The sequence below is a fragment of the Molothrus ater genome, chromosome 3 (genome assembly GCF_012460135.2).
Source record: "Molothrus ater isolate BHLD 08-10-18 breed brown headed cowbird chromosome 3, BPBGC_Mater_1.1, whole genome shotgun sequence".
NCBI classification, from domain to species: domain Eukaryota; kingdom Metazoa; phylum Chordata; class Aves; order Passeriformes; family Icteridae; genus Molothrus; species Molothrus ater.
Window position 1 is genome coordinate 65,187,462 of NC_050480.2, and position 26,231 is coordinate 65,213,692.

At 38.7% G+C, this 26,231-nt stretch overlaps 1 protein-coding gene across 1 annotated transcript in view; it reads right to left on the minus strand.

Moving 5' to 3' along the window:
- The window catches only part of RFX6 (regulatory factor X6), a 33,485-nt gene extending 15,416 nt beyond the window's left edge, over nucleotides 1–18,069 (minus strand). The window contains exons 1-7 of the mRNA XM_036380549.1: nucleotides 17,901–18,069; nucleotides 17,541–17,697; nucleotides 15,868–15,991; nucleotides 14,545–14,606; nucleotides 7,708–7,785; nucleotides 5,128–5,155; nucleotides 1,528–1,635 (exon numbers count right to left, since the gene is read on the minus strand). Coding sequence (XP_036236442.1) covers nucleotides 1,528–1,635; nucleotides 5,128–5,155; nucleotides 7,708–7,785; nucleotides 14,545–14,606; nucleotides 15,868–15,991; nucleotides 17,541–17,697; nucleotides 17,901–18,069 — 726 coding nt within the window. The remainder of the gene's footprint in view (nucleotides 1–1,527; nucleotides 1,636–5,127; nucleotides 5,156–7,707; nucleotides 7,786–14,544; nucleotides 14,607–15,867; nucleotides 15,992–17,540; nucleotides 17,698–17,900) is intronic.
- Between the last annotated feature and the right edge of the window lie 8,162 nt (nucleotides 18,070–26,231).

Here is a 26,231-nt window from a genome sequence, read left to right on the forward strand (position 1 = left end):
GGATGCAGATTTCTTTGAAACCAGACCTTTCTGACTTTCAGAAGCTTCTTTAATTATGTATCTTTGAAAAGCAATAGCAAAGTGTGAGATTCAAGAACATTTTAAAGAATTGTTTTTGAAAGGAGTTGATGGAAGTATAAAGGTTGGGTAAGTTCTCTCCAGAAATATTAAATGCAGGAATTATCCATCTATTTTAGTGCAGACTGCTGTATTTATGGGCTCTCCAGACATCTGAGTTGCAAGCAACTCCTTAAGAGTTTAATGCAGGACTCAAACTTCATGTATGGGCTGTCTTCAACAAGAGTACCTAAATATCTTAGTTTCAATAACCTTTGGTCAGATAAGCTGAAGGAGGGAAAAGGCAGTATGAAAAGAAAACAGGAAATAAGAAAACAAGAAATGAGAAAAGAGCAGCAAGGAAAGAGAATTCAGGATACACAGAAATTCATCTTTCCCACAGTCTCCTCATAACTCAGCATGTCTGCCCCCAGGCAATCATGCACAATGCTGCTGAGCCAAAAATGAAGGGAGAATGAATTGCCAGTTTTTCTCCATTGTTGGAGCAGTAAAAATCAGTTTGTTTATACTGCTGTGTTGGGTCTCCAAGGAACCTCAAACATTTGTCAGATTTAAATTCAATGAGAATGCTGTCTATGTGAGAGATGTCACTTCACTGATGGAGACTATAGCAGCAGGTGGTGCACACTACTAAGTATACCAGTTCTTGGGCTTTCTTTATGAATGGTAAGGTTTCTAGCTAAGATGGCTCCTTTTGTTTAGCTTCTCCCTACAGGAATGCTAGGCTTCACTACTTTCTCAGAACAAGCTTAGGAGGAGGGGGTCTCAAAATAACATGTCTCAAACCAGTCACCATTATCACCGGCACTGAAGACTAAATTGAAAAGTTCAAAATGTCTGTCAGAGGATTTCTAGCACAATGTAGCAGCTTGTAAGGGGACAAGAAACAACACAGACGTAACACCGTAACACACAGTAAAAGAGTCAAAGACCTAAAACATGAGAGGTATTTCCAACTGAAGAGTTATCCTTAGGGTAAGTAATACCAAGTATTGATTTGAGGAATGACTTAAGTAATTTTAAAAAACCCCAAACATGTTCAGATTTTCAGCTGCTTTTCAAGTAATTAATGAAAGACAGTAAAATTCATCTATTTGTTGTGAATTATTTGTTCTGTTCTAATCAGAACAAAATTTACCTTAAATCCAAAGGCATTTTTAAAGAATACAACTCTCAGTTATTTGTTTGTTTTGCTCTCCCTGTCTTACATACCATCAGTTTGTAAAATACTGGGTCAGTTAATAGGTAAATAATTCAACCACCTTTCCATTGGAAAGCTGGTTAATCGGTGTTAGTAAAGGTTTGCCCCCTCTATAAATCAGTCACCTCTGTTTGATTATGGACATTTCTGGCTCTTTCAAGTCAATACCTCAAAGGCTAAGATATGAAGAAACATTCTGTGGCAAATTTTTGATCTCTTAGACAGAAGAGAAGGAGCTCACTTTTTACCTTGTCTTTAGAAATGCACCCTTGAAGCAAAAGGTGTTGAGCACTTGGAAACTCTGGGAGGAGTGTTCCAGTTTTGGAACTCAGAGAATATTTACGAGTAAAACCACCCTGAAATGGAAGGGAATAAACAGGAACATTGAAATAGCTAATACTGTTACATCTGAAACCAAAAATTCATGCTAAACTTGTATATTACTTCATGAGTCTTTCAAGGTTCCACAATACTTGCCTTCATTTAAATCTTCAAAAATATTGATGCTTATCCAGATCTGGACCCCAGCTCAGGAAGGTTATTAAATGTGTGTCTATATCTAAACTCCACAGAACACTCTTAAGGTCTCAAATGCCATGATTAAGGTGAAACCCTCATCCTCAAGAGAAGAAAATACAATCTGTTTTATGGTTCTGCCCTTACTGGCTGAATTGTAGTTGTTCTCATAGGACTGCATTCAAATCAAAAGACGATTTGGCTTAAACCCTTTGTTCTATTTTAGCCTGACCAGTCCTTATGTAAAGTCAATGTGGAAAGTCCTGTGGAAAATCTTACTACTTTTGTGCAAACTCCTTCTGTACTAATGCATGAAATTTATGATCTTGCATAAGGCATTTGAATGGAACTTGAAGTGACCTTTTCCTGCCTCTTTACCTACAGGTAGATTTCACTGAAGTGGGAATGGTAGGTATATAGTGCAACATATAGTGTAAAAGTGTGCAAATGTGACTATTTTTCTGTAAATGTTGACTTATAAATTGGAGGCCATTTTCAAGTGAAATTCTCTCAAATACTAAATTCAGAAAACCATACCTGTAACTGACTGATGCAACATAAATATAGCCCTATTTTTATAGGGTGATATGTCTGACAAAACATACAGCAAAAAACCAAAAGTATACATCATGTAAACTAATTTTGCCTGTGCTATCTACTATTCAAATACACATAAAGCTCTAAGTAAAAGAAATTGCAGAAATTTAGAAACATTAGTACTTCTTCATGTCAATACTTCTATAGTGTTATAATTGCCTATCACACAATAAGGAGGGTATTTTTAACAGGAGTAATTCTAATGATTTTATTATGCAATTACCCATGAAATATATTAAAAGCTCTGATTAAAAGGGATTTGTTCATTTTAAAAAAAGGCAGTGATTGTGGTGGGAGGTTTAAGAGAAGATAATCGGCAATGTTTTTTAACTTGCTAATGGACTTGTTTAACTGTGCCTCAGTTCTAGGCTTAATATTTTAACCTGCTGCCACTTGCCCTTTCAATTTAATGCCATCTGTTTCTAATGGCCATTTAACATTAAGATAATGACAGTAATATTATCTGCCTAATTAACCATACAGACTCTAATGGTGCACTAACTGGTTTAGATAAAAGAATTTGCTGATATCTCCCCCTACAGAGAGAATACTAGAAAATGTGATAAAACATACCAGAAGTAAACAGTGTCCCTGGCACTCAATAAGTGTTCATTCAAATGCCATTTACTCAGTATATTTAGACAATCAGTGCTTTAACATCTTTTCAATGTCTTTAAGTTCCCACTGAGAATTACACCTTATGCAATTGTTGTAAATCTTTTTGGAATCCCTAATTGCATGTACTTTCAAGCAAATGAAAAAGGACGTATCTATCACCTGTTCACACTAATGAAAATATAATGCCAAAATTTCAGTGCATTGAGATTATTATAATTCAGTTTTGACCATTAAAGACTTTTTTTCTCTTAAGACCTGCCTGAATAATTTCAGACGATATCAAGCTAGACAATCAAGAACTCACAATGATGTGCCCTTTCTCATTTATTTCCACCAACTTATCTGTGAACATTTTTTTTCTGGGAGAACAGAGGAACTCTGGGTCAGAAACAAGACAGATTACAAGACAGATTTGTGGGATTGTCAATTCCAAGGCAGACTGCCAATGCCATATCAGAGATGGAAGAAAATATGCATTCATTTATGCCAAAGGAACCCAAAATATTCCATCTCAAAACCCTGAACGAATGAATGCTTCAGTAGTTTCATGAGTATGTTGGGGATATCCCATGGCATAGCACTATCTTTTTTTGATAAGATAGCCAATTATCTGAACAGGGAAAATGCAACAGATCTAATCTATCTGAACCTCACTGAAATACTTGACATGGTGTCACCATGGGAAATGATCAGTTATGCTGGTGAGAGTGGGGATTAGTAAAAGAATGAAAAAATATTTAAGAAACTGACTCTGGCTGAAATGCTAACAAGTTCTGTTGACAAGGAAACTACTGGGTTGAAAAGGGATTGAAGTGAAAATTCCCAAAGATCAGACTTGGGGCTGATCTGACTGAACATTTCATAGATCAAATTGGTTGACATGAGCTAATGAAATCATCAACAGAGAAAGACCAAGAGGTCATGTTGAAAGACATGGATGGCTTTGAGATAATGGTAATAAGGGGGATGAAAATCAATAGAGCAAAACTACACTCTCAGGGGCAAATAAAAATGTCTGCTATCAGCTAGGAGTTGCTTATCTGGAAATTAAAAAGGTGAAAGGCTTGCTGTGTATCAGTTGATCACAGAAGGTATATTTAGTCTAGTAAATTAAATGGTGTCAGGAAACATTCCCAGGCAATACTGGAAGTGTATCACTCAGAATGGCCTCTGGCATTCTTTTGGCCTGTGCCAATTAGCAGTATCCCAAACACCTCCAGTCATATTTCAACATGTACCTCACATTAGAGACATTTCTTTGTGGCAATGTAGCAGAGATGTCCCTATGTCCTTATGCAGATTCAGGAGATAATAATATGGATGCAGGATATTCCATGCCAGTTGAACTCAGCCCCAAATAAAAATACTGTGAGCAACCCTTAACCTTTAATGTACAATAATCCATAATTTTCTACTATTAATATGACCAGAATGACAGTGACTATATCATAGTATACAGTAATAAAAATGTAGACTACTTGAGGGGGGCTGGAGAACAAGAACCAACAAAGCAGATCCCTTTCTAGGGTTCATCAGAAGGGATATTTCCAATAGCAATTGCAAACAAGACTTTATGATTTATTTTACTCTAAAGATATTAAAATCAGAACAAGTACAGTGGAAGGCTATAAGGCTGATAAGAAGTTACTCAAAGCTGCTATTTGTCCCATCCAGCAAGCAAAAGCAGCAAAAAGACATAAGAACAAAATGTCATGAAGAGCAAAAAATAGAAGAAGGCAATACTGACTAGGAGACACAAATCTCTGTTCATTAAAAAAAAAATCTTTTCAGCTTCCAATCAGACATACGAGATTCTGAAAAAGCCCTCCTGCAAAAGTAGCATGTAAAACAAATAAAGCTGGAGCTTGATCCTTTGCTTTAATACAGTTATGGGTAACTGGATTGCAATGGGAGCCCTAAAAGGTGTTTTCCAATCTTATTTTTCTTTGAATATTTAGAGGGAAAAAATACTCAGCTTTGTTAAAAAAGGTTATGCAGTATAAAATTTAATGAAAAATAATGTTGCAATTTTCAAAGAAAGAAATGTGAAGGAAACCACAGGTCACATAATACTTGTATTGTAACAGAAGTAAAAGGAAACAGATTACAGCACTTACCTCATTCTTTAGCTTGCTTCCAGAAAACCTTTGAAAGTAAACACATTTGATTATTTTTTTCCTAGGCAGAACATTTGTAGAGATTATATAGATGTATGATCTATTAGAAAATTATCACATTTTTCTAACTTCAATTACAGTTTTTTATGGGTTTTTAATGTTTTTTTTTTCCTTAACTTCTTCCACTGATTTTCAAATGACTAGGAATAACAGGAAACCTACTGATGTCTTATAAAACATGAAGGTTAAGACCACTGACTAAACACTAAGGTATAAAATCCAGTTTCATGGGTTTTTTTGGATCTTTGCCACTTCACAAACAGCAAAAGGGTAGCATAGGTGCAAGTCCATAACGCCTTTATAAAGAAATACATGCAGTTTTTAATAGAACTTAATAAATTCAGAGTAGAAAAAGTATATATATATATATAAAAATAAAAAATTTACATTTCTTGGAAAAATTAAGAAATCATGATTTCCTATTCTTTTTCACTACAGTACTATTTTGATCTAATGACATACATTTCTGAGATAAAAGATTCCTTAACTGGCAAACATATGTTGCTGTATAGTGAATGTCCTGCTAGGAGTCCAATTGAGAGATTGCCAATGAAGTCATTGGACTATCAGACAACCCTTTGTTTCAGAAACCAGAAAGAACATTTTAAATTATAACTATTAAAGTAGAGAATGCGCAATAATAGCGATTCTAATGGATCAGTATAATGATAAATGTTGTTTGATTATTGTTATTTCCCGTACCACTAGCTGCCAACTGATAAGATACTGTGGGCAATATGAAGTCTCATAATTATTAGTGGCAATATCATTGTTTCCTGCTGTTGAGATGCTCCCTGGCTGTTTCCTGCTCTCTGAGATGCTCTCAAAATCCAGAGGCTGAGCAGTTGTGGAATTCTTCCTGCCCAGGCCTGGCACAGGTGCCTGACAGTTCCCACCACATGACAATCCAGCATATGTTACCTAGACAGTTCCCTTGCGTTGAGAGTTAAGTATAAATGAAGGCATCACTCAGCTGATTACAATGTGGATCTAATTAACTTCAAGGCTAGATGTATTTGTTTTGGACTCTGGATTTCCACATGTTCAGCAAAATGTACTGCATGTACAGCAAAAATGAGAGGCAGCATCTGCTAGCACTGCTCTTCCAGAGCCTCAAGGACTAGAAGAGACGTAAAGGACAGATTTATGGATCACTATATGCAGCAGCTAGGAATTGGGAGTTTGAATCCCTACGCTGCCTGATTCTTTCATTATCAGAGGCTTGTTCTTAACCCCATGCAACTGCACCATTCTGTTCACACAGAAAAACCCAGCTACTGTGATGGGCCAGAAAATGAGCATCTGAGCTTCTGCTTTAATTCAGATAGGGAGGCAGCTGAACTGCTGGACCCTGAAAATTCCACATCTCATACAGGTCCTAACAGAAATAAAAGGTTCCTAATTAGTGAATCTAGTGAGTAGTTCTGAAAATCTTAGAGAGTATATATGCCATCTTCATGTGAGTGTATTCCTTCAGAAACCTGGCTGTGGGGAATTTTGCAGATCCTCCACTTTCTTTGCACTCATTGCTACTAGATTGTACCTGCCTGACATAAAGCTGAGGACTAAGAATTATTATATCCTTTTAAATGAAAATAACTGTCTTTTAGACAACAAAATGAACAATTTGCTTAAGATAATTCTGTATTATGAAAGAAAAATACACTGTGTACCAGCAACACCTCCACAGCTCTGGAAACATATCAGACAAATAAATAGAATATTCTAATCTATTTCACCCTAAGTACTGCTGTGGAGTGAACCCTCCCTTTTTAAGCATTATTGGCATTATTACCCTCAATTTGTACACTTGTCTTATTGCCTAGAAAAGGTCTCTTTGGATATGAGCTAAATCTGCCACCAGTCGAATTTTCTATGTGTGATTATAAACTCATTTATTCCTTTCCTTTCTCAGAGTCTCACTTATCCAGGTATACTGCCACAGACAATGAAAGCCATCATTCAAGCCATATGTGAACAGAAACATTTGTTTTACGAACTATTAATCTTTGGCAAACCAACAGGCAGCTATCGTAACGTATTGATCCTGCTAGCTGTCCCTTAAATAAATATAATTAGAGCTTCCTGGGTTAGGTTTAAACTGATATTAGCCAGTTAAAGGACCTGTAAATATTAATCTACACTGACCCCTCCCTCCTGCCCCACAGGTGCCAGCTTCACACCATTCCCTAAACGTTTCACAATGGAAAGCTGTCCTGGGGAAAGAACTCACAGGGTGACACACTGGCAAACAAAATTAGACAAGTGTTCTGGAAATGGGATTTTGCTCCCTCATATAGACTTGAACAAATGTTCTGCTGTTAAAAGTTGACAGATCTACAAAGACTGGGTGGGGTCAAACTGGAAGACTCTATCAAAATATAGAGATCAACCTTTTAAACACTGAGATAACCAGCAATTCTAGTTCTGGTAGAAACAAAAATTAGAGTCCTACATATACCTTCCTAAGGGAATATTATAGCTACACCTTCACTGATTAAGTCTCAGAAGTTATTTTACCTGGTTAAGCCCTTTCCAGAATACACAGAGTGGTAATATGCACTGCTTTCTTTAATGCCAATTCCATAATAGTGATATCTGCAGAAAAAAAAAAAAAAAAAAAAAAGAGAAAAAAAAAAAAGAGAGAAAAAAAGAAAAGAGGAGCATTTATGAGTGACATGTCAAGTAAACCAAGCTGCCAAATTGAAAGTAAAGGAAGCTGTCAGACTGATTTTAAACGCTTTCTGAAAACTTTTCTAAACAGGGTCTAACAATTCCTTTCATAGACACAGAACAAAATCTAGTCTCATAGAAAAGAGTACTGTCATGATTTGATCCAAATTCAAGGGTTAAAATTAATATACTTTCTCTTACGAGAAGAATGTAGCTAGAACAGAAAACCCAGAAACATGTTACATTTCTTTTCCCTAACCTGCCTTCTGTTACACTTTACTTCATTTGTTTGAAAGGGTGCTGGGTTTGATCTATCGGGTTCATTTTATCTCGCTTGCCACCGTTACATTTACAGTCCCTCAGAGCCTTTCTTAGTTGAAAATAGCTTGCCAGTGCACCTTATAACTTAGCGTTCAGTCACCTATGACTAATAATGATAATATGTCATTCATTCATTCATTCTTCTGTCAGGTCGTAGGCTGACTAACTCTAGATTATTAAGCCATTTAGGCACTTTGCATCCACATTTGTCTCCCTTGTTGCTCTCCTGGAGATTACTGCTCCCCAATAGAGACTGAAAAAGGAAACATGCCGATTGCTCAGGCTTTGCAGTGCTCACACCCAACACCTTAACCAAAGACACCAAAGATGCAAAAAATGTTGTGTTGATGCTAAGAAAACTGGCTGTGCAGTAGCTACTTATTGCTTTCCACAGATTTTGCTACAAAATAAGTGACCTCTGAGAGAAGGGCAGGAGAGCAAGCTGGGGGCAGCTCTTTCCTTACCAGTCATAGCAAAGTTTGCTTGAGTTCATCTATCAAAGTTGATAGGCCCTATCTTATAAATTCCACTCAATAGATTTAAAAACTGATTATGTTAAACCAAATTTGTCTAAGAATGTTATGGATAGAATACAAAGGTTCATTTGCTTTTTACTATTATTAGCTTGAAAGTACCATGGCAGCTGGTTTAACTGAGCTGCTTCAAAGTACCACTTTGCAACACATTGCACCAATTTCACTCAAACTCCCCAAAAGCTTGAATAAATGCATTCTTAAGACACAAAGCCCCAGCAAATAGTTCACAGAACATATCAACATAACTGTCAATCTCATCTCATATCTGCTCTTCCGGGTGATGACCATTAAAAAAAAAAACCCACAATATTTGTTTGATCTTGTATGGAACTATCACAGGTAAGAACAAAATCCTCACGTGCTTTTTATTTACAAAGCTGGTTAAAGGCATTAAATACAAATTACGCCCAAGAAAATGTTCATTAGGATGATATATTTGCCTAGCCTAAATAGCTGCAACAATCTCAGCTGAAATAATTTTTCTGTTTCTGGACAGTATGTTGTGTGCATTCAGGATTTTATAGCCAAGAAACATGACAGAATATGGCACCATTGCTTTTACTGCTTTCCTGAAGCTGGTGAGTCTACATAACACTGCTAGATCACTGTGGCACCTGTCAACCCCTAGGAAAGCTAAAAGTGTCTCCCCTGTTTCCTTACAGTGACACAAGAGGTATTGAAAAAAACAGGTACGGATTCTTTGAAATGAGAGCATTTACTTACTCTTCATATGGCAAAGGGTGTCCATTGAACAGGACGAAAAACAGAATAGAGTTGTGACTGCTTCTTTAACAATGTTATCTGTCCATTTGTCATTGGCCATTTGAGCAAGCAGCTGCCCACGTCTCATTCCAACAGTTTAAATCTCCTAGCTTCAATCACATGCCATTTTTAAAATTCTAAAATAAAGACCTTTACACTTTCACCATAAATTTGGCATTCCCTCCAGTTAAGGCTGGAGTGGGCCAGAGGCAAGGAAAAGCATTACTTCTTTACAAAGTTATGATTCAATATCTAGAATATTTCACATCTATTTCAATATTAATATATTTGGGCAAGGAACAGGAACTGTCGTATGATTTAGATTCTCAAGTAACCAGTGGTATGCAACATACTCGTTCTGCTGGAACGTCCCAGGCTATCAGAATTGCTCACTGAGACAGCTTGTTATGTAGAGAATAGATATTTTCAGTACATATTCCATGTGTATTAAAAGCACAGCAGGAATCATTCTGTTTTTCTTCACTAATGTGTAGTTGAACTTTTACTGCTAAAAACCAGAGCTTTCCATTCACAACAGAGAAACTATTAAAAATAATATTATTTTACTTTTCAAGCTCTGTTTGGCACCCTCCATAGAGTAATAGGGTATAAAGATTATTATTCTCTTACAAGCTGTTAGTTGAATAGCTTATTTTGGACTCTCTGTTGAGAGTAGTATACCCATACCAGACACATTGACAACATCTTTAACATACATCTTCAAATGCCTTCCATCTCTTTATGTGCATATTTTTATGTGTATGTTCAGTATATTTGTATTTTACTATTTATTATTTCTATTGTGTAATTAACAAAATGTAATCAATTACTACAAGGAATTTACTCTCAATTTTTGAAACAAACATTTTATGAAACAAGCTGAACTACTTTCCTCTTTTAATTTCAGCGGTTTGTCGTAACATATGTTCCTACACAACTTGTAGCTCTGATTTTAGCATACACTGACACAAATGATAGCTGATAAGGAAATGATAGGCTTAAGCTGTTCAGGGAATTGCAATAACTTCTTATCACAGGGCCAGCTGCCATATCAGTTTTATTAACCCACTAAATCACTCCTAATAAATAAGATAATAGTTTTCAGACATGATGGATAAAAGCTAAGATTCATCATTGATCAAAGTCTACAATGAAATTAAATTGTAACTTGAGCTCAAATAGTCCTACTGTGTGTTTGGACTGAGCAGTTTCTACATTTTCCCAAATTGCTGCTTCAGGTGATTTGTGTACTATGAAAGTTACAGCTGAGTTCTAGCATTGACCATGGTATGTTCAAAATGCAAAAAGGTGGCTTCAGAACAGAGAACTGTTTCTTATGAAACACTAATCTAAGAGAGCAGCTTGCAGTATTTATAGTGCTGCATCTTCTTTCGCTCAGCAGAGTGAAAACAAAAAATTTCCCTTACTTTCAGCTATGTAGAGTGATTAGCATGGGCATGAGAGACTAACATATCTTGTTAACAAAATTGTGTCCAATGTGTTGGACCTTCTTGGCCAAATGTTTAAATGAATTTAAGTACTTTTGCACTAATGGGTTGTTGGATGTAAACACAGAGAAAGAGAGATTCTGACTTGAATTCTAGGGATCATCAGACTCAGTTTTAAGTTTATCCTTTGCCCTGAACTAGAGATGACAAATGCTCTTTGGGAACAGAGGAAAAACTAACATTTGTGTATCTCACGCCTTACAACAGCAACTGTATTCCTTATGTTAGTGCAGGAGCTTTTCCTCAAATTCCATTCATGCTCATGAGGATGTCAGAAAGAGCTTGTTTCAGAGTGGGAGAAAAACAATTTCCACCACCTTGAAGATGATGGGAAAAGGAAATTATTTTCTTTGCTTTCTTCTGATCACAGACAGGCCCTACCAATAGATTACTGTGTATGCTTGCAGCATCCAGGAAGGCACTGTTTTCCCCAGGGTGTTAACTTTTCTCTAAATTTAAGAACAATTATTCCATTGGAGAAGAATTGTCTTCTTCCTTATTATGATTTTGCAGCATCTGGAGTCCTGGACAATGATCAGAGCTCCAGGGCAATATTGCCTGTATAAAACATCACTGCTAGGAATAGTGAGTGCTAATACTGCTCCTGCTAGCATTATGTGGTAATAAAGATAGCAGTGACAGAAATAATATCATGTCACTACACTACTGTGCTTTAAAAAATATGACTTAATTGCTAGTAACAACTCTCCTACTAGTCCCAGTGACTCAGAAATAGTTTGTAACATTTAGAGACCATGCTAGATAGAGTCCATGCTTCTCTTCTAAAAAGAGAAGAATAGTAATTTATTGAAACTGATGAACAGTCCCTTAACTTTATTTAATGGAAATACTTCTGTAAATAACATTTGTGTGACTAACTGCTACCTGGTGAAATCAGAAATTCATTTACTCCTCTGGGAGTTTGTAGTTCTGAGGGGGACTTGGCCCACAACACCACAGATAGCAAAATTAATTATCAGAGATCATTTAACTGAAAAAGGGTAGATTTGGATGAGATATTAAGATAGAATATCTTAATATTAGATATTAAGAAAGAATTCTTTCCAGTGGGGGTCTTGAGGCGCTGGCAAATGCTGCTCAGAGCAGCTGTGGATCTCCCATCCCTGGAAGTGTTCAAGACTGGGGCTTTGAGAAACTTGGCTGAGTTGAAAGTGCCCCTGTCTGTGGCACAGGGGTTACACTAGATGATCTTTAAGGCCCCTTCCAACCCCAACCATTCTATCATTCTATGCCTCTACAATTCTATTATACTTACACTTCTATATGACTACTTGCTGCTATATTTGGTCTCTGAACTGGAAATACTGTCAATTGTGCCTTTTGTGAGGTCCTTTTTAGCACAGCAAGATCAAGGTAAGTGCATCGTAGCAGAAACGAGAATTGAATAGGAAAAGCCTCTGAGGAAAACTGATGAAAAAATACAGAACAAGTGCTAGATGTTCAAACAAAACCTGATGATGCCTCAGTTCTTTGAGGAAATTGTTCAAGAACAGTTAATCCATATGAAAATATGGCACATAATACCAACAAGGTCAACAGGGATATGGAATCTGCCAAAGAAATGTTGGGCATGCATTATTTCTATATTAATATTGTTTCATGTCTTTGAGAAAAGGGGACTACAGTGACACATGTTCCAATACAATCACTTTTGTAGCTATATACACATTTGGAACATACTCATTTACTTAATAAAGGTTGACTTATTGTGCTTAAATCATGCAGACACAGGACATGTTTGGAAGTTTGGATCCTCATTGGATCCTGTCTATCAAATCTGTTAGTTATGTCAGAACAAGTATATAATGAGCATGAGGGAGACTTCTCCCTTGCATTATCTCATTCATTGTAAATAAGTAGTTCACCAAATATGTTGGGTTATGTACCTGACTAAGAATTCACCACAGCACTGATGAATTAGAACATTGTCAAATATTCCTGCACAGATTGTGAATGCCAGATCTCTTAAAACCTTAAACAGAACACCAGCAGCAAAGCTATGTCTACATCATCTTATGCCTGTAACCACAGCCTAAGTTCACCACACCAGGCAATACATAAAATCCCTCTTTTCCCTAATAAATAACCTTTCTAATAGTTGCTCTCCTAAAAACACCTCTACTCAGGATCACCTACAAAAAGAGATATGAACATCAGGTCCAGTTTTCCTCTATACATTGCAGACTGTGTACTGTCTCCTAAAAGAGGTGAATGGATTACAAATCTTTAAGACGGTGAGAGACACTATGCAAGAACTATCCTCGGTTAAAGCAAAAAAAACCAACCAAACAAAAAAGAATAATGTTCTATGAAGACTTTATTTCCTTTGGATTTTATTTTTTATTAGTGGTTATTTAAAATGCTTGAGACATGCTCAAAAAATAGAGTGTCTTTGCAAAAATTTGGAATTTAAATTCTTCCCCACCTTCATTTTTTCTGCAACAAAACCTAAAATTCACAAATGACATCTCATTCTTCAGCTAAACTAAGGTGAGATAACTAGCTCTTTCTTGCATTTCTAAGGCAGGAAGAAAACCAAGTATAACAACATTTAATAACCTCCCAAAACTATGAAAATAAAAAAATTATCTTTCAGACATTTCTAGTATATTGCAAAGCACTTAGGAAAATGAGACTTGTAGATTTTTTTCTTTTCAGTCTCCTTTTTTTTGCTTATAAACTACTGAAAGACAACAGCAACTTTGTCTTTCAAGGCTAAGTAGCTCAAAATAAAGAGTTTTCCCAAACAAACAGAATGTTTTGAGTTTCTCCTATTTCTATCATTATTCTGGTTTTCTATTTTATTCATTAGCAAAATGGATGTGAGGGAATGTGTATTACAACTCTTCACAACAGTTTTACACTAAATTATTCATGGCCAAAAGCATAATTCCAGAACCAGAACTAATAAAAATTTTAGCACCAGATGATATAGAGTTGTCTATGATCTATTCCTACAATCTAATATTCTACAGATCAAATATACAAATTAATAGGATACATTATTTATGAAACGACTGCACTATAGATGGTGTACTTTTCAAAGTTTTATAAAATACCCACAACAAAGAGCAGAAGTATACCTTAACTTCAATTTAAAACAATGCTTTTTCTGGTGGTCTATTTAGGTGAACCCTTATTGTTACATAGAGATCACAATGAAAGTCGTTAGGCTTGCAAAGGAGAAATAAAATCACTATTTATGGAAAGATGAGAAGCTATAAAAAGACATGTATTATAAATGATTGTTATATCTAATATTTTGACATATATTTGCAACATATGCATGGGTCTATAAATGCAATGACAAGATTTAGAAGCTTAATCAGTTTAATTTTAAAAATTATGCAGCAGTATTTTCAAACTTAAAAGCTTGAGTTTGAGTATCAGTTTCAACATGTACATGAAAGTTATCACTTGCAGTGTACCATCTGAATAAACTCCTCTGCCAATTAGTACATATTAAGGAGACATGGAAATACAGCTGATTCCTAAAATGTGTTCTACAAGCAGATACACAGGTAATCGTGCCTTACTTTGAATGGCCCCTTGTTCCGAGCCGCCTTGTGGTCAGGAGAGGGAATTTCTGGCGAATGGTCTAAAGAGAAAATAACTGCATTAGTTTCTAATACTAGCAAGCTTTCTTAGCAATCTGTTCACAGAAAAATCGTAGTGTAAATATATGGTCTAAGGTAGTTCATGAATTAGCATTTTTGACACTTATGGCACAACATAAACGATTAGGCCATGTTTCACACTGTAGGCTTTCTTCCATCCTTGTCCATCTTTCTGTCTATTTCCAGTCTTCCCACCTGTTTTCCCTGTCTGTTTTCACTATTACATTTTAAAATCTAGTTGTCTTCACCAGAATCCTATTATGTTCAAGTTCCTTAAGTACAACTGTATTTTTTGCTTCAGAGATTTAAACAAAATCAGGGGAAACTCAGCCCTCTAGCTATTCTGTTTTCAAAGACAAACAACTAGAATGAAATTTATTTTTTTTTATTTGAAAGTGTGATCTGAAAAATTAACTCAGTAATAGAGGTAGATCTAATAGATATATCTAATAGACAGATCACTGTCAAAATAATGTTTAAATGGAACGTATTGTCTTTCTCATTTATACTGAAACTGTATATGAAAATTAGATATCCACTTTTTTTGTATATCCAGTTCAAGAGGAATAAAATAGGAAATTAACATTTTATGAACCAGAAAATCCATTAAATCCATTATTTAATTAAATTGATGCATTTTGCTATGTATAAACAATTACTAGATCAGTAGTGCTTAAAAAAAGATGATCCTTGAAGCATTTTTGGTTTCCTGTTTCACTAAATACTCAGGATTTAATTTGGAGAGTTCACATCTCTCTTACATTAAATTACTTCAGGATTAATTGTAGAGAAGGGTAGAAAAGAGGATGAATCAACAATTTTTCATTTGAAAGCCCTTTGTGTTATTAATTTCTTTTTCCCTTCTAGTAGTATTGCCTGTGTCACATCTCACCTTACACTGCCTTTAGTATAATTATTAAGTGTCCTCCATGTCAGATCTGGTGGAAAGAACCTATTAATGTCATGAACAAAAAGGGAAAGAAAAGAAGCACTCAGAGAAAATGCCTTTTTTTTTTTAAAAAAAAAACCAACAATAAATCAAAGGGAATTTCAGCTTCAATCTCCTAAAGGTGATGTTAAGAAATGCCTTCATAGGAGACAGTGTAGTTATAGTTAGTCTGATTCCATGTACGTTAGCAGTAGAAAGCATGTGAATTTCAGAAGAATTCTTACACAGGTGTACTAAACTGTGACTCTTCCAAACAACTCATCTAACAAATTATTAAGGCATTTGCTTATTACCTTCCCAAAAGTAGCAGCACAGGCAGGTTCCAGCTTCTCTTTTCTGCAGAAGTCTAAATAATGTGCATAAAGGATGCATCTTGGTAAACAAACTCCTTCACATACAATGTAGTTTTCTTCCAGCCTGTGTAGAGAAAGAAACTGCCAGAGTAAGAAGCAGCATGCCATTTCTCCTGATTGCATTTTCCAGTTTTTGCTCTGGTTTTTTTTTGGTTGTTCTTCTTTTTTTAATTTTACTGAAGAGTTCCATCAGAGCACACAGATGAGTTTCTCCTGAACATGACAGGCACTACAGACAGACTCCACACTCGATGCTTAGGCTAGATGCAGAATATGGAAAACCTGGAGCCAGATTCCTGTTCTTAATGAGTCTTTTTCAAGACTCATTAAGACAAATTTTGCTTCATTTAAATTACTAAATTATCATCACCTACAAGCCAGCCTTAGTTTGAAAAGAAGAGCCCTAACTAGACATGAAAGACCTGGGTTTAAGTCAGTCCTTTGAAAGGATTTAAGACCAGGGACCTGGACTTGCATCTTCTGTCTCATCTTCTGTATCCTCAACACCTGAGCTAATGTCTCTTTTCTTCATTGTTTTGCTTTTTAATTTCCACTTTGGACCTTGAAATGCTTCAGATCACAGTGGGAAAACCAAAAAACAGTGTTTTTTAAAGAAGGTGAATTTCTGTGTAGCTTCCCAATCAGTTTGCAGAATACAAGTGCTGAGTGATGGTCATTAAAGTAAAATTTTTAAAACTGAAGCAAAAACCTGACTGTTTTCACTTGAAGAGAACCCTTAGTAAGAGCTGGGTATTCTTCTGTCCTGTTGGTTTGGTTTTTTTTTTTAATCATTTTACATTGTTCACTACTCCTTGGATGATGTGCAATAAATTTGTTTCTCAAATTACACAAATTTGTAAGAAAATACTGTGTAGTAAATGCTGCATATTGAATAATTTTGCACTGACTTCCCAGACTTAAATCCTTAACTATTTACACTCAGAAGTAAACTAGAATAAGAAACTGAATAATTTGGATTAGTCTCATTTTTCAGTTAGAAGGAAAAAATATCTCTATTGACAGGCTGCATTTCGTAATTAAGTTCCCATTTAATTCAACAGACCTCCTCCCTAATTTCAAGTGTATTTTAATATAAACGTTTATCAATTAATGTCTGCAGAATTTGACCTCTTATTGGGTTAACTTTTTTCCCCAGATAAAATAAACCAAAGTTACAGCCTAAATGGGTGGGAGAACGTAATGTAAAAGAAATGCATTATAAGACAGTGAAAATCTAACTGTGACAACCTTAAAGGATAATTAAGGCAGTCATTCACAAATGCAATTCTTAAATAATGTTTCCTTTCTACATTTTGATGATGCATTTCATTGATAGCCACGCAGTGTGAGAATCTGACTAAGACTTAAGTGACAAACCTTTGATAATTTCAAAACTCAGAAATTTGGGGATGAGTGTCCTTATTTGTAGATGAGGCTCATCCAAAAGAAACCCGCAAAACAAAAACAGAAAAAAACCCAAATTCTCTCTAAAAGAGATGTCGCCCTCCTCGCCGGCTCAGCTGTTAGAGAAGGGTCCCTCTGAGTGTGACGGCCACGCCGGCTCGGTCCTGGAGCCCCCAGGGCGGGCAACGGGGGTCTCTCTGGAGTCCTACCATTGCAGGGTGAGCTGCGTCTGCTTCTTCTTGTCCTTCATGATCTGCGTGATGCTCCTTTTCGAACACGGGCTTTGGTCGGCGGCTGTCAGCGTGCCGTCGCGAGCATCCGCATCCTCTTCTTCCGAGGAGAGGGTTTCGCTGTCGAGGCGTGTTTCTGAGCGCCGCGGGGACAAGAAGAGAGGCCCAAGGGCATCGTTACGGTCCCGCCACAAGCCGCCCCCTCCCGCCCGCCGCCCAGCCCGCCGCGGGCTGAGGGATGGACCCGACAGCCGCGTCCCCGCCGGAGCCCGAGCAGCGCTGCCGCTGCCCGCCGCGGCCGGGCCGAGCAGGGCGCGGTGCCGGCTCCCCTGCCTTTACCTGCCTTGATGCCGGCGGGCAGCGGCGGCTCGGGCAGCGCCTCCCGGGCGCAGGGCAGCAAGCTTGGCCCCAGCAGCCCCGCGTAGCGCTCCTCCTGCGCCTCGGCGGGCGCCGCCTGCGCGGCCGGGAGGCGCAGGAAGGCGTCGCCCTGCTCGGGTCCCTTGGCCATGCTCTCAGTGGCGCCGGCTCTGCCCCGGCGCGGCGCGGGCGGCGCCCATGGGCGGCGGGAGGGGACGGGAGCGGGCGGACGGGGGCTGAGGCGTGGGCCGGGGCTCTGCACCGCGGCCGTAGACGGCGTCGGCCAAGCGCCGCCGTGAAGGGGAGGAGAGGCGATGCGGGGGCGGCGGCGGGGGACAGGTGTGCCCTAGGTCGCCGTCCAGGGAGGCGACACGGCTCCGAGCGGGCAGGGACGGCCCGCCCGCCCCGGGGCTCCGCCTCGCACCGGGCCCGCAGGCGGCGGCGGCGGGGAGGTGTCTCCGTCCCTGCCTCCGCTTCCCCTCCCGCCGCCGCGCTCGGTCAGGCCAGAAGGGGACAGGGCACGGCTGGAGGCCGAGGAGGTTCGGGGGAGCCGGCCAGGAGCGGATCTGCCGGGATTTAATGATTAACTCCCGGCGGCGGTGGCTCCGGCCGGTGTCGGGAGCAGCTCCCGGCGCGCCGCGGCCGAGGCAAGGGGCGGCCGCCGGGTCCCCTCGTCCCACCAGGGCAGAAGGTTCTCCTTGTTCTCCCCTCCGACGGGCGCTCTGCGCTTCGCAGCTGCCTCTGACAATCGCAGGGCCAGTGGTGGGACCCTTCTGGGCACTATCTGTCACTGTCCGTATTTCCTTAATTCCCAGTGTAATTTTGTGGGTGATGGAGCAAAACATCTTCATTTTGTACATTCATCTGGCACACGTGGCTTTGCTTTGCTCCATTTCAGCATGCTGACTGAGAGATGGCAGGAGAGAATCACAGAAAGTGGTCTTTGCTTTTTCCAGAGAACAAAATTGTGAGTAGGAGGAAATCTAGTCTGATCTCTGCAACATCTACTGTTTTAATAAATTCGCATTAAAACAAAACGTTAGGTGTTGTGCTGTTGCAGATAAGGACTGGGAAATTGTAGTATGACTTGTGGTAGCAAGCAGCCCTGAAATGTTATATTGGATGAATTGTGAAGCATTCTTTGAGCCATCAAGTACTGCTGGGCCTGTCACAAACACAAAGCTCGTGAACAGCTGTTTCCTTTCTACTCTCTTCCAGTCTTCTGTTGCACCTGAAGTCATTGACACCACCAGCACTACAAAGCAGCAGAATATGACCACTTCCACTCCTGCAGAGATGCATTGTCAGACCAGCTATCATCTATCAAATCCATATTTAACAAATATGGTGTGCCCATATCTGCTGAAAGGCCAAAAACCTCATCACAAGAATAAATGATGGACTTCAGACCCAAGGCAGACTTGTGGGAGGGTCCCAGAATCAAAAATGGCATTTAGCCCAAACTTTCTGCTGTTCTGCTTACACCTCTTCCCTCGACTGTGTAAAATTTATTTCTTTCATTACTGGTTACTCCAGTCAACATTTCTTCATTGTTTCCATGTTCCCTTTTTCCTTCATTAAGTGATGCTATGTATGGCTTTGACCACACGTGCCTGTGACGATTCTTACTGTAACTCACTGGGACAGTTCAGCATCTGGTTCCAATGGCTTTGTTTGAGGCTGCAGGAAAATCTCATTGACCCTCTGACTTTTGGCTGGCCTGAGCACTGGCACGAGTGATCACAATTTGGTCCACCATGACCAGTATTTCCACTGTATGATAAAACTTCTCAGCTGCATATTGTTGTGTTGAATCTTTTGTCATCAAAATCCAGTGTGACATTGAACATGGATACTTTGGAATTATGGAGCTATATGTAGCTATTTGTTCTTAAAGTACAGGATTCTTATGGTGGCAGAATATCCTCAGTGGCACGAATGAGTTCTATCCATCATCATCAACACAGGGATTAACTGAGTAAGGGGTCCAGCCTAGGGACCAGCTAGTTTCCACCCTGCAGCAAGCATTTGTAATCCTGCTGAAGCAAAGCACAGGCCCCAAAAGCTATGGCAGGTGGACAATCCTTCCCCACTCCTCTTGTTGGAGTCAGTAATCCACCTGAATGTATGATTTAAGCCTTTGGGAGACAGAAAGGATGGGGCAGGTATAGAACTGGGCTAGCTGAAACCACAAGTACCAAGGATGTTACAGCATTGCTTGTGCCTAGAAATTTTTAATATTGTTCTGGGTTATGTCTGTTGAGAATCATGGTCCTAACCATATTGCTTATTACTGAATAAAATTTGATTATGAAGTAGAACTGTTAAAACATATATCCATGTATATTTGGCTTTTTAGAATTTTCCTGTTCAAAAATTGTGCACACACAGAGACCTACATATATATATATGCACAAAAATGAATGCCAAGGTGGGTGCATGCATCATCCCTGGAAGCATTCAAAGTAAGGCTGGATGGGATAGGGCTCTGAGCAGCCTGATGCAGTTAGAGATGCCCCTGCACATTGCAGGAGGATTGATCTACATGAGTTTCAAAGATCCCTTCCAACCCAAACTAATCCATGGTTCTATAATTTGTACTTGAAGCATGCAGCACCTCTTGCCTAACTTTGTCTCAGAGTTAGTTTTCTTAGTCTAATCTGTTCACCTCAGTCTCCCTTTACAGCCAGTGGAGAAGAAAACGTGTCTCTCAGAGCTAATTCATACCAGGCACATTACCCAGTGAACAGATCATCTTCTCACAAATCTGTTTCCCTTCTAGATCTCTACTGAGAGCCTAAGGGGCCTTGCTTAGTTTTAGGTAAATTTTGTAATGATGTAATCCCACCAAAATTCAACAGTCTGTTGTATAGCCTGGAGTAAATGATCAGATACATGTGCTCTGTAGGACACCAGAATTATTTGTTTCTATAACTTACATGTAAAATATCTTTTCTATCAGCACTCAGGTATTGCACCATTTCATCTTGCTGCAGTGTTTTCTTTTCCTTGTTGCCAACACAGCACATGAAAACAAAACATTTTTCAACTTTATTCATATCAGTGTGACTTGCCATTAACAACAATCTGCCTGAGGGGTTCTCTGTTTTGAACTGCAAAATGTTTGGAAGATAAATGCAGCAATAGAAATACAATTTGTTATTGATCTGTTCCTGTGTAATCCTGCATGATGTTTACTTAAGTGTTGGAAACTGTTTCACCTCATATCCTCCCCAGACAAATGAACTACACAGAAGCCCTGATACGGTATTGATGCCAGGACTCTTTGGTAGCCTCTAACAACTCTTTCTTTCCAAATATGCTGATAGTACCATAAAAGTAAAGTATGGCACCTACCAGTATTCCACAGGGATATAATAAATTAATTTTTCATAACTGTCAGTGTTTGTCATTCTCTTTGCTTTGACATAGTATGAATCTATTTAGCTCTTCCTGAAACTCCATTTCTGGTTTTCTGTGACTCCTTGCAAGAAACAGTTTTAATCAGCACCAATTCAAACAAGATAGCTTTCCCATTTATTTTGGTCCTTTCCACATCTCAGTGTTTACTTTTTGAGAGTTATTTTAATCTTGAAAATTAAAAAAAAAAAATTAAAAAACGATGCATTAAGCTAAGAGCTCCTGCATTTGATGCTGTCACTGGCAACACCTTTTGAAAGCATATATCCAAGAATAGATTTTTATCACAAAAATTTCTTTAGATAAGAATCTATATAAATTAAAGGGTCAATTTGAAACAAATTGAAACATCCTCCAAAATCTTAGCTTTATTGTTTCCAATAATTATTGAATCATTCCTTTTGATAAATTAACTGTAATGATGGCTTGAGAACATCACTCAGTGATAAGGGAATTTTTTTTTTTGTCTTTGCAGTTTTTTTCTGAGCCCTTCTCAAGGTTCTTAAAACGTCAGCAATAAGTGATTTCTCTACAGAATTTGCTTCTTTCTGGTGTCTTGAGTCACCAGTTTTGTGCATGCAACCAGGTGAAACGTTAGAGAAAGCAAAGGGAAAGAAAGAGGAGGGTCCTCAAAGCACTTTTCCATTCTGTCTCTCTTCTACCACAGAGGAGGATACTTGTATCACCCACTGCTGCCACTTTATGTTGTGGCTTCTCTGGTGCTTGTAGAGGAAGGTGGACAAAGATGTGGAAATGAAGGGAGGGCACCAGGCAAGGGAAGTGGCATCCTTCAGTGTGGGGCTGGAGACTTCTGCTCTCAGTGGGGACAAGAAGGAGGATCTTTCATTGCCCACCTAGTCCAGCTCAACAGCTATAGCAGGGCTGCACTGGTGCCTTTTGACCCCAGCAAGCTCTGTGAACTGCCAGCCCTGATGCTGTAAAATCACAACAGTATTTGAAATATCAGCCGAGTGAAAATATTGAATATGAAATATTCAAAATATTGAATATTAAATATATTGAAAATATTGAATATATTGAAAATATCGAATATTGAATATATTGAAAATATTTCATATTCAAAAATATTGAATATGAAATATTCAAATACAGCCAACAGAGTGAAAAGTTAATATGGAACTGCAATAAGCACAGACTACCCAGGAGGAGAATCATTCAGCTCCATCAGGAACATGTGCTCCATCAGGAACATGCTCCATCAGGAATTTTTGTGTATCTACACAAAAATTCCACAAGAAGGTAAATTGATTACCCAAAGGATGCTATTGCCTCCATGCCTGACTATTCCCACCTTCTTTTTATAGGTTCTCATTCTGCCTTATTAGCCATTTCATAGCTTTTGTTATATCACCCTAAACTTTCTGAGTTTCTGTAATTTTGAAAATCTTTTCCCAACTTGCTATGGAAAAGATGCATAAACCTTGCCCTGCCAATAACTTTAAAAGCAGGGCCAGGTCTGTGTGGAAGCATCAGCTTGTCTGACAAGTTAATTCAGTATAGAAGCTTACAGTTTCCTTTATAAGGAACAATTGCTGGCATCCAGTAGATGGTGATGTTTAATAAGGTATTTCCTGGTCTGTCTCCAGCTGATAAAGCCAGACCTGTCTCTCTGTCTCTTTATGTTTGGATATTTTACTCACTGCCTCTTCCTATGATCTTCAAATGAAAACCCATTCTGTTTTATATAGAATGGGCCTTTCTATTTTTCTTCCCAAAGAACAAACTTCAAAATAAATAAACCATACATTACACTAACCCCTTTCACAGAACACGTCTCTGTCCTCTACAAACCCAGAGAGACTCTATGCTCTGTAGGTTAGTTGAGGTAAACTGTATAGTTCTGACCTTATGTGGCTACATGTAAGCAAAAAATCTCAATGCTTACCTCTCTCTTCATCTCTCTTCAGGTAATGTTAAACAGTTGTCTCAGGTTACTTATCTTGATTTTGAAATGCCATTTTTGCCAAGTATGTATTCTTTTTTCCTGTGCCAAATTGGGACAAAATGTTTGTATTCATACAAGTACATGCTCCTACAAGCCTACAGACTGAACAGCCACTTCACCATTCATGTATTTGCACTGTGCTTTGTTGGGCACATTCAGGGAAAAAAATATTAAGGAGGCCAGCAGAGTTTTTCACTCAGCAGCTATTCAAACATCTTGTGTTCCTCTATGAATGATCCAAGAGTAGAGCTGAGCTTAGAGGATATGTTCACCCTTAAAGAAGTGATTCTGAGAGTTTCTGCAGATACTCCAAAGAGGTCTTGTATAACTAGCCTATCTGCAAACAACTTCTAAATAGGTGTTAACAGAAGCAAGCCGTTAAAGTCAAGGGACTATTCTCTCTATGCAAAGCTGAGTCCTGAAGGTTCTACCACCAGCTGGGTGCAGCTCACTAAACTGCTCCATTCACAGAGAGCTCACCACTTCTCAAAACAAGTTTTGTGTCCCCCTCTGTGTCTGCCTGTCCACCCTGTTCCTAGCCACACACTCCTTCTGCTAGCATTCAGCACTTGTCGACGCTGCCCTATCAGTTTAATTTAGTGAAGTAACAGGAAGCAAGGCCAAGAGAAAACAATGAAGGGCTTTCTGATATTTCAAATTGTTACATGAGCCCAGAAGTGTGATCAGAGCCAGAACGTGGGTGGGATGGTACCACTAGGACTGAGGGAAAGGGAAGGAGGATGGTCAGGATAGAGGATATATAAGAATGGAGGGGAGAAAGATTTCCTCACTTTTGCAGCAATAAAATCTGCTGAACTGCATATGAAACCACAGACCTATTAATGGGTGATGTGCAAAATGTGCTTTTTAGATTAATGAAGCTACCTTTAAACAAATAATCTCACATAGTTACTGTGCAACTTAACAATTCTGTCACCTCTTCCTTTTTCCTTTCCTTCTTTCCTTGCCTTGCCTTGCTTTGCCTTTCTATTTTAAAGGAATATTATCAATGTTTTTCCAGCTAGGCATGAACAGAAGCATGCTGCACTAGGAATCTACTAAGTGCTCTGTATCTGAATCTAGTGTTCTATTACTCTGAATAATTCTGGTTTTCTCTCCAGAATTTTTTTTTCTTGAGATCAATTAGCCACACTACAAAAAGGCACAGGGACAAACAGTGCCTTCACCTGGAAGTTGCTCAGGCCCTCAATTAATCTGGAAACAAAAGCACTGCTTGCCCCTTTGCATATTCCCATTTCTAGCATACGCTGTGCTTTGAGATGCAGGAGTGAGGCTTTGAATGATGACGAGGTGAGGCTGTTTCCTGGATGGAGAGACACTCATGCACTGCTTGCCTCTGATTTACTTCAGGCAAATGTTTTCTAAGGTCGAGAACCAAATGTTTGCTGTTGCTGTCCCCTGTTTTTCACTGATGAAATGGTGTTTCCCAGTAATGAAGAAGTTATAGCCAATTATTTTAAAATTTGGGACAGAAGAAAAAATTATTTTTTCCTTCATTATATATTTGGGCAATATTTTAAAAAGCATTTAATATATACATTATATTTGAGACAATGTGAGAGCAATTCAGTGCCTGATGCAAAAGCAATAGTATCCTTCCCACTGACTTCAATGGACTCTTGATTAGGTCCTTATTTGCTAAGCAAATACTTGATGAAAGTTCACATTGTCACATGTACACAGTCAGAGAGGTATTGTGCTCTAAGAAAATTCACAGCTTCTTGCTGGTAACAGATTCTGGAACCTGGTCTGGAGGAAAATTACCTCAAATATCTGCATAAGAGGAGTTAATGTTGCTTGCTGTCAAAGGTCTAACTTCAACCACAAAGTGGTCATACTGTTTTCAGCACTTCTGAGCATAAATCCTGGCCAAGGACAAGATCCTTGGGGTAGCTGGGATAGTGGACAGAAAGCCAGGCATGCCCTGGGGAGGGCACAGTATGAAACCTTGCATGATGCAGAGGATCTAAATTGATAAGGATTTTTTGATAAAGGGATACTGGATGTGCTCAGTAGCAGCCAGGTTCCTGGTGGTCAGGGTGCCTCCCAAATCCCTGACATTAAATGAGCCACCTTGCCTGTTTCCTGCTCTGTTTAACACACCAAGCTGAAGGAGGCTGAGTATCTCCTCAGCTCCAGCCAGCCTGAGCTAGTCCTTTCCTTCACCCAGAACACCTTCAATACCACCTGTTCCACCGGCTACATGTTTTGGAAACACCAGAAAGGTCTTTGCTGTGTCTCTTATCAACAGACGGACTTTGTGATTAAGGGCAGAGAGCATTTGTGCAGGATTTAGCAGTACATCCCACTGCAATCTGAACTAACTCGAGTTAAGGGCATCCTGAAGTGATGCCTGTGTTACTGTGATGGTAGTAAGGGGTGCTCCAAGAAACAGGTTTATTCCATGCTTTTAGCATGTTGGATTTACCCTTCTCCAGTTCTGTTGCCCTTGTTTGAATTATAGGATCATTTTCATAGATTATAGAATCATTAAGGTTGAAAAAGACCTCCAGGATTATCAAGTCCAACCTTTTACTGAATACCACCATGGCCACTATACCATATCACATTATTTCAACAGCCAGGGCAATTCCACAGAGAAACTTTGTAGATATCATAATACATTCTATTTTGGGGTGAAGAATGGTAACAATGGAAACAGAGACCAGCCCTTGGTCTTTATCTAGCTACATTTTATTTTTTCATATATTTGCATATAAGCTTGCAGAACTACACATGGATATATGTGCATATTTATCAAAATTCCAATCAAATACACACCATTAAAAACAAGGCACTTGGAAATGCTCAGTTTAGGAATTGAAAATAACATAAATAAACCAGACTGAATAAGGGTTAGACCTTTGGAGAAAGAGAAAGCTCTCATGGGAATTAAATTCCTGATG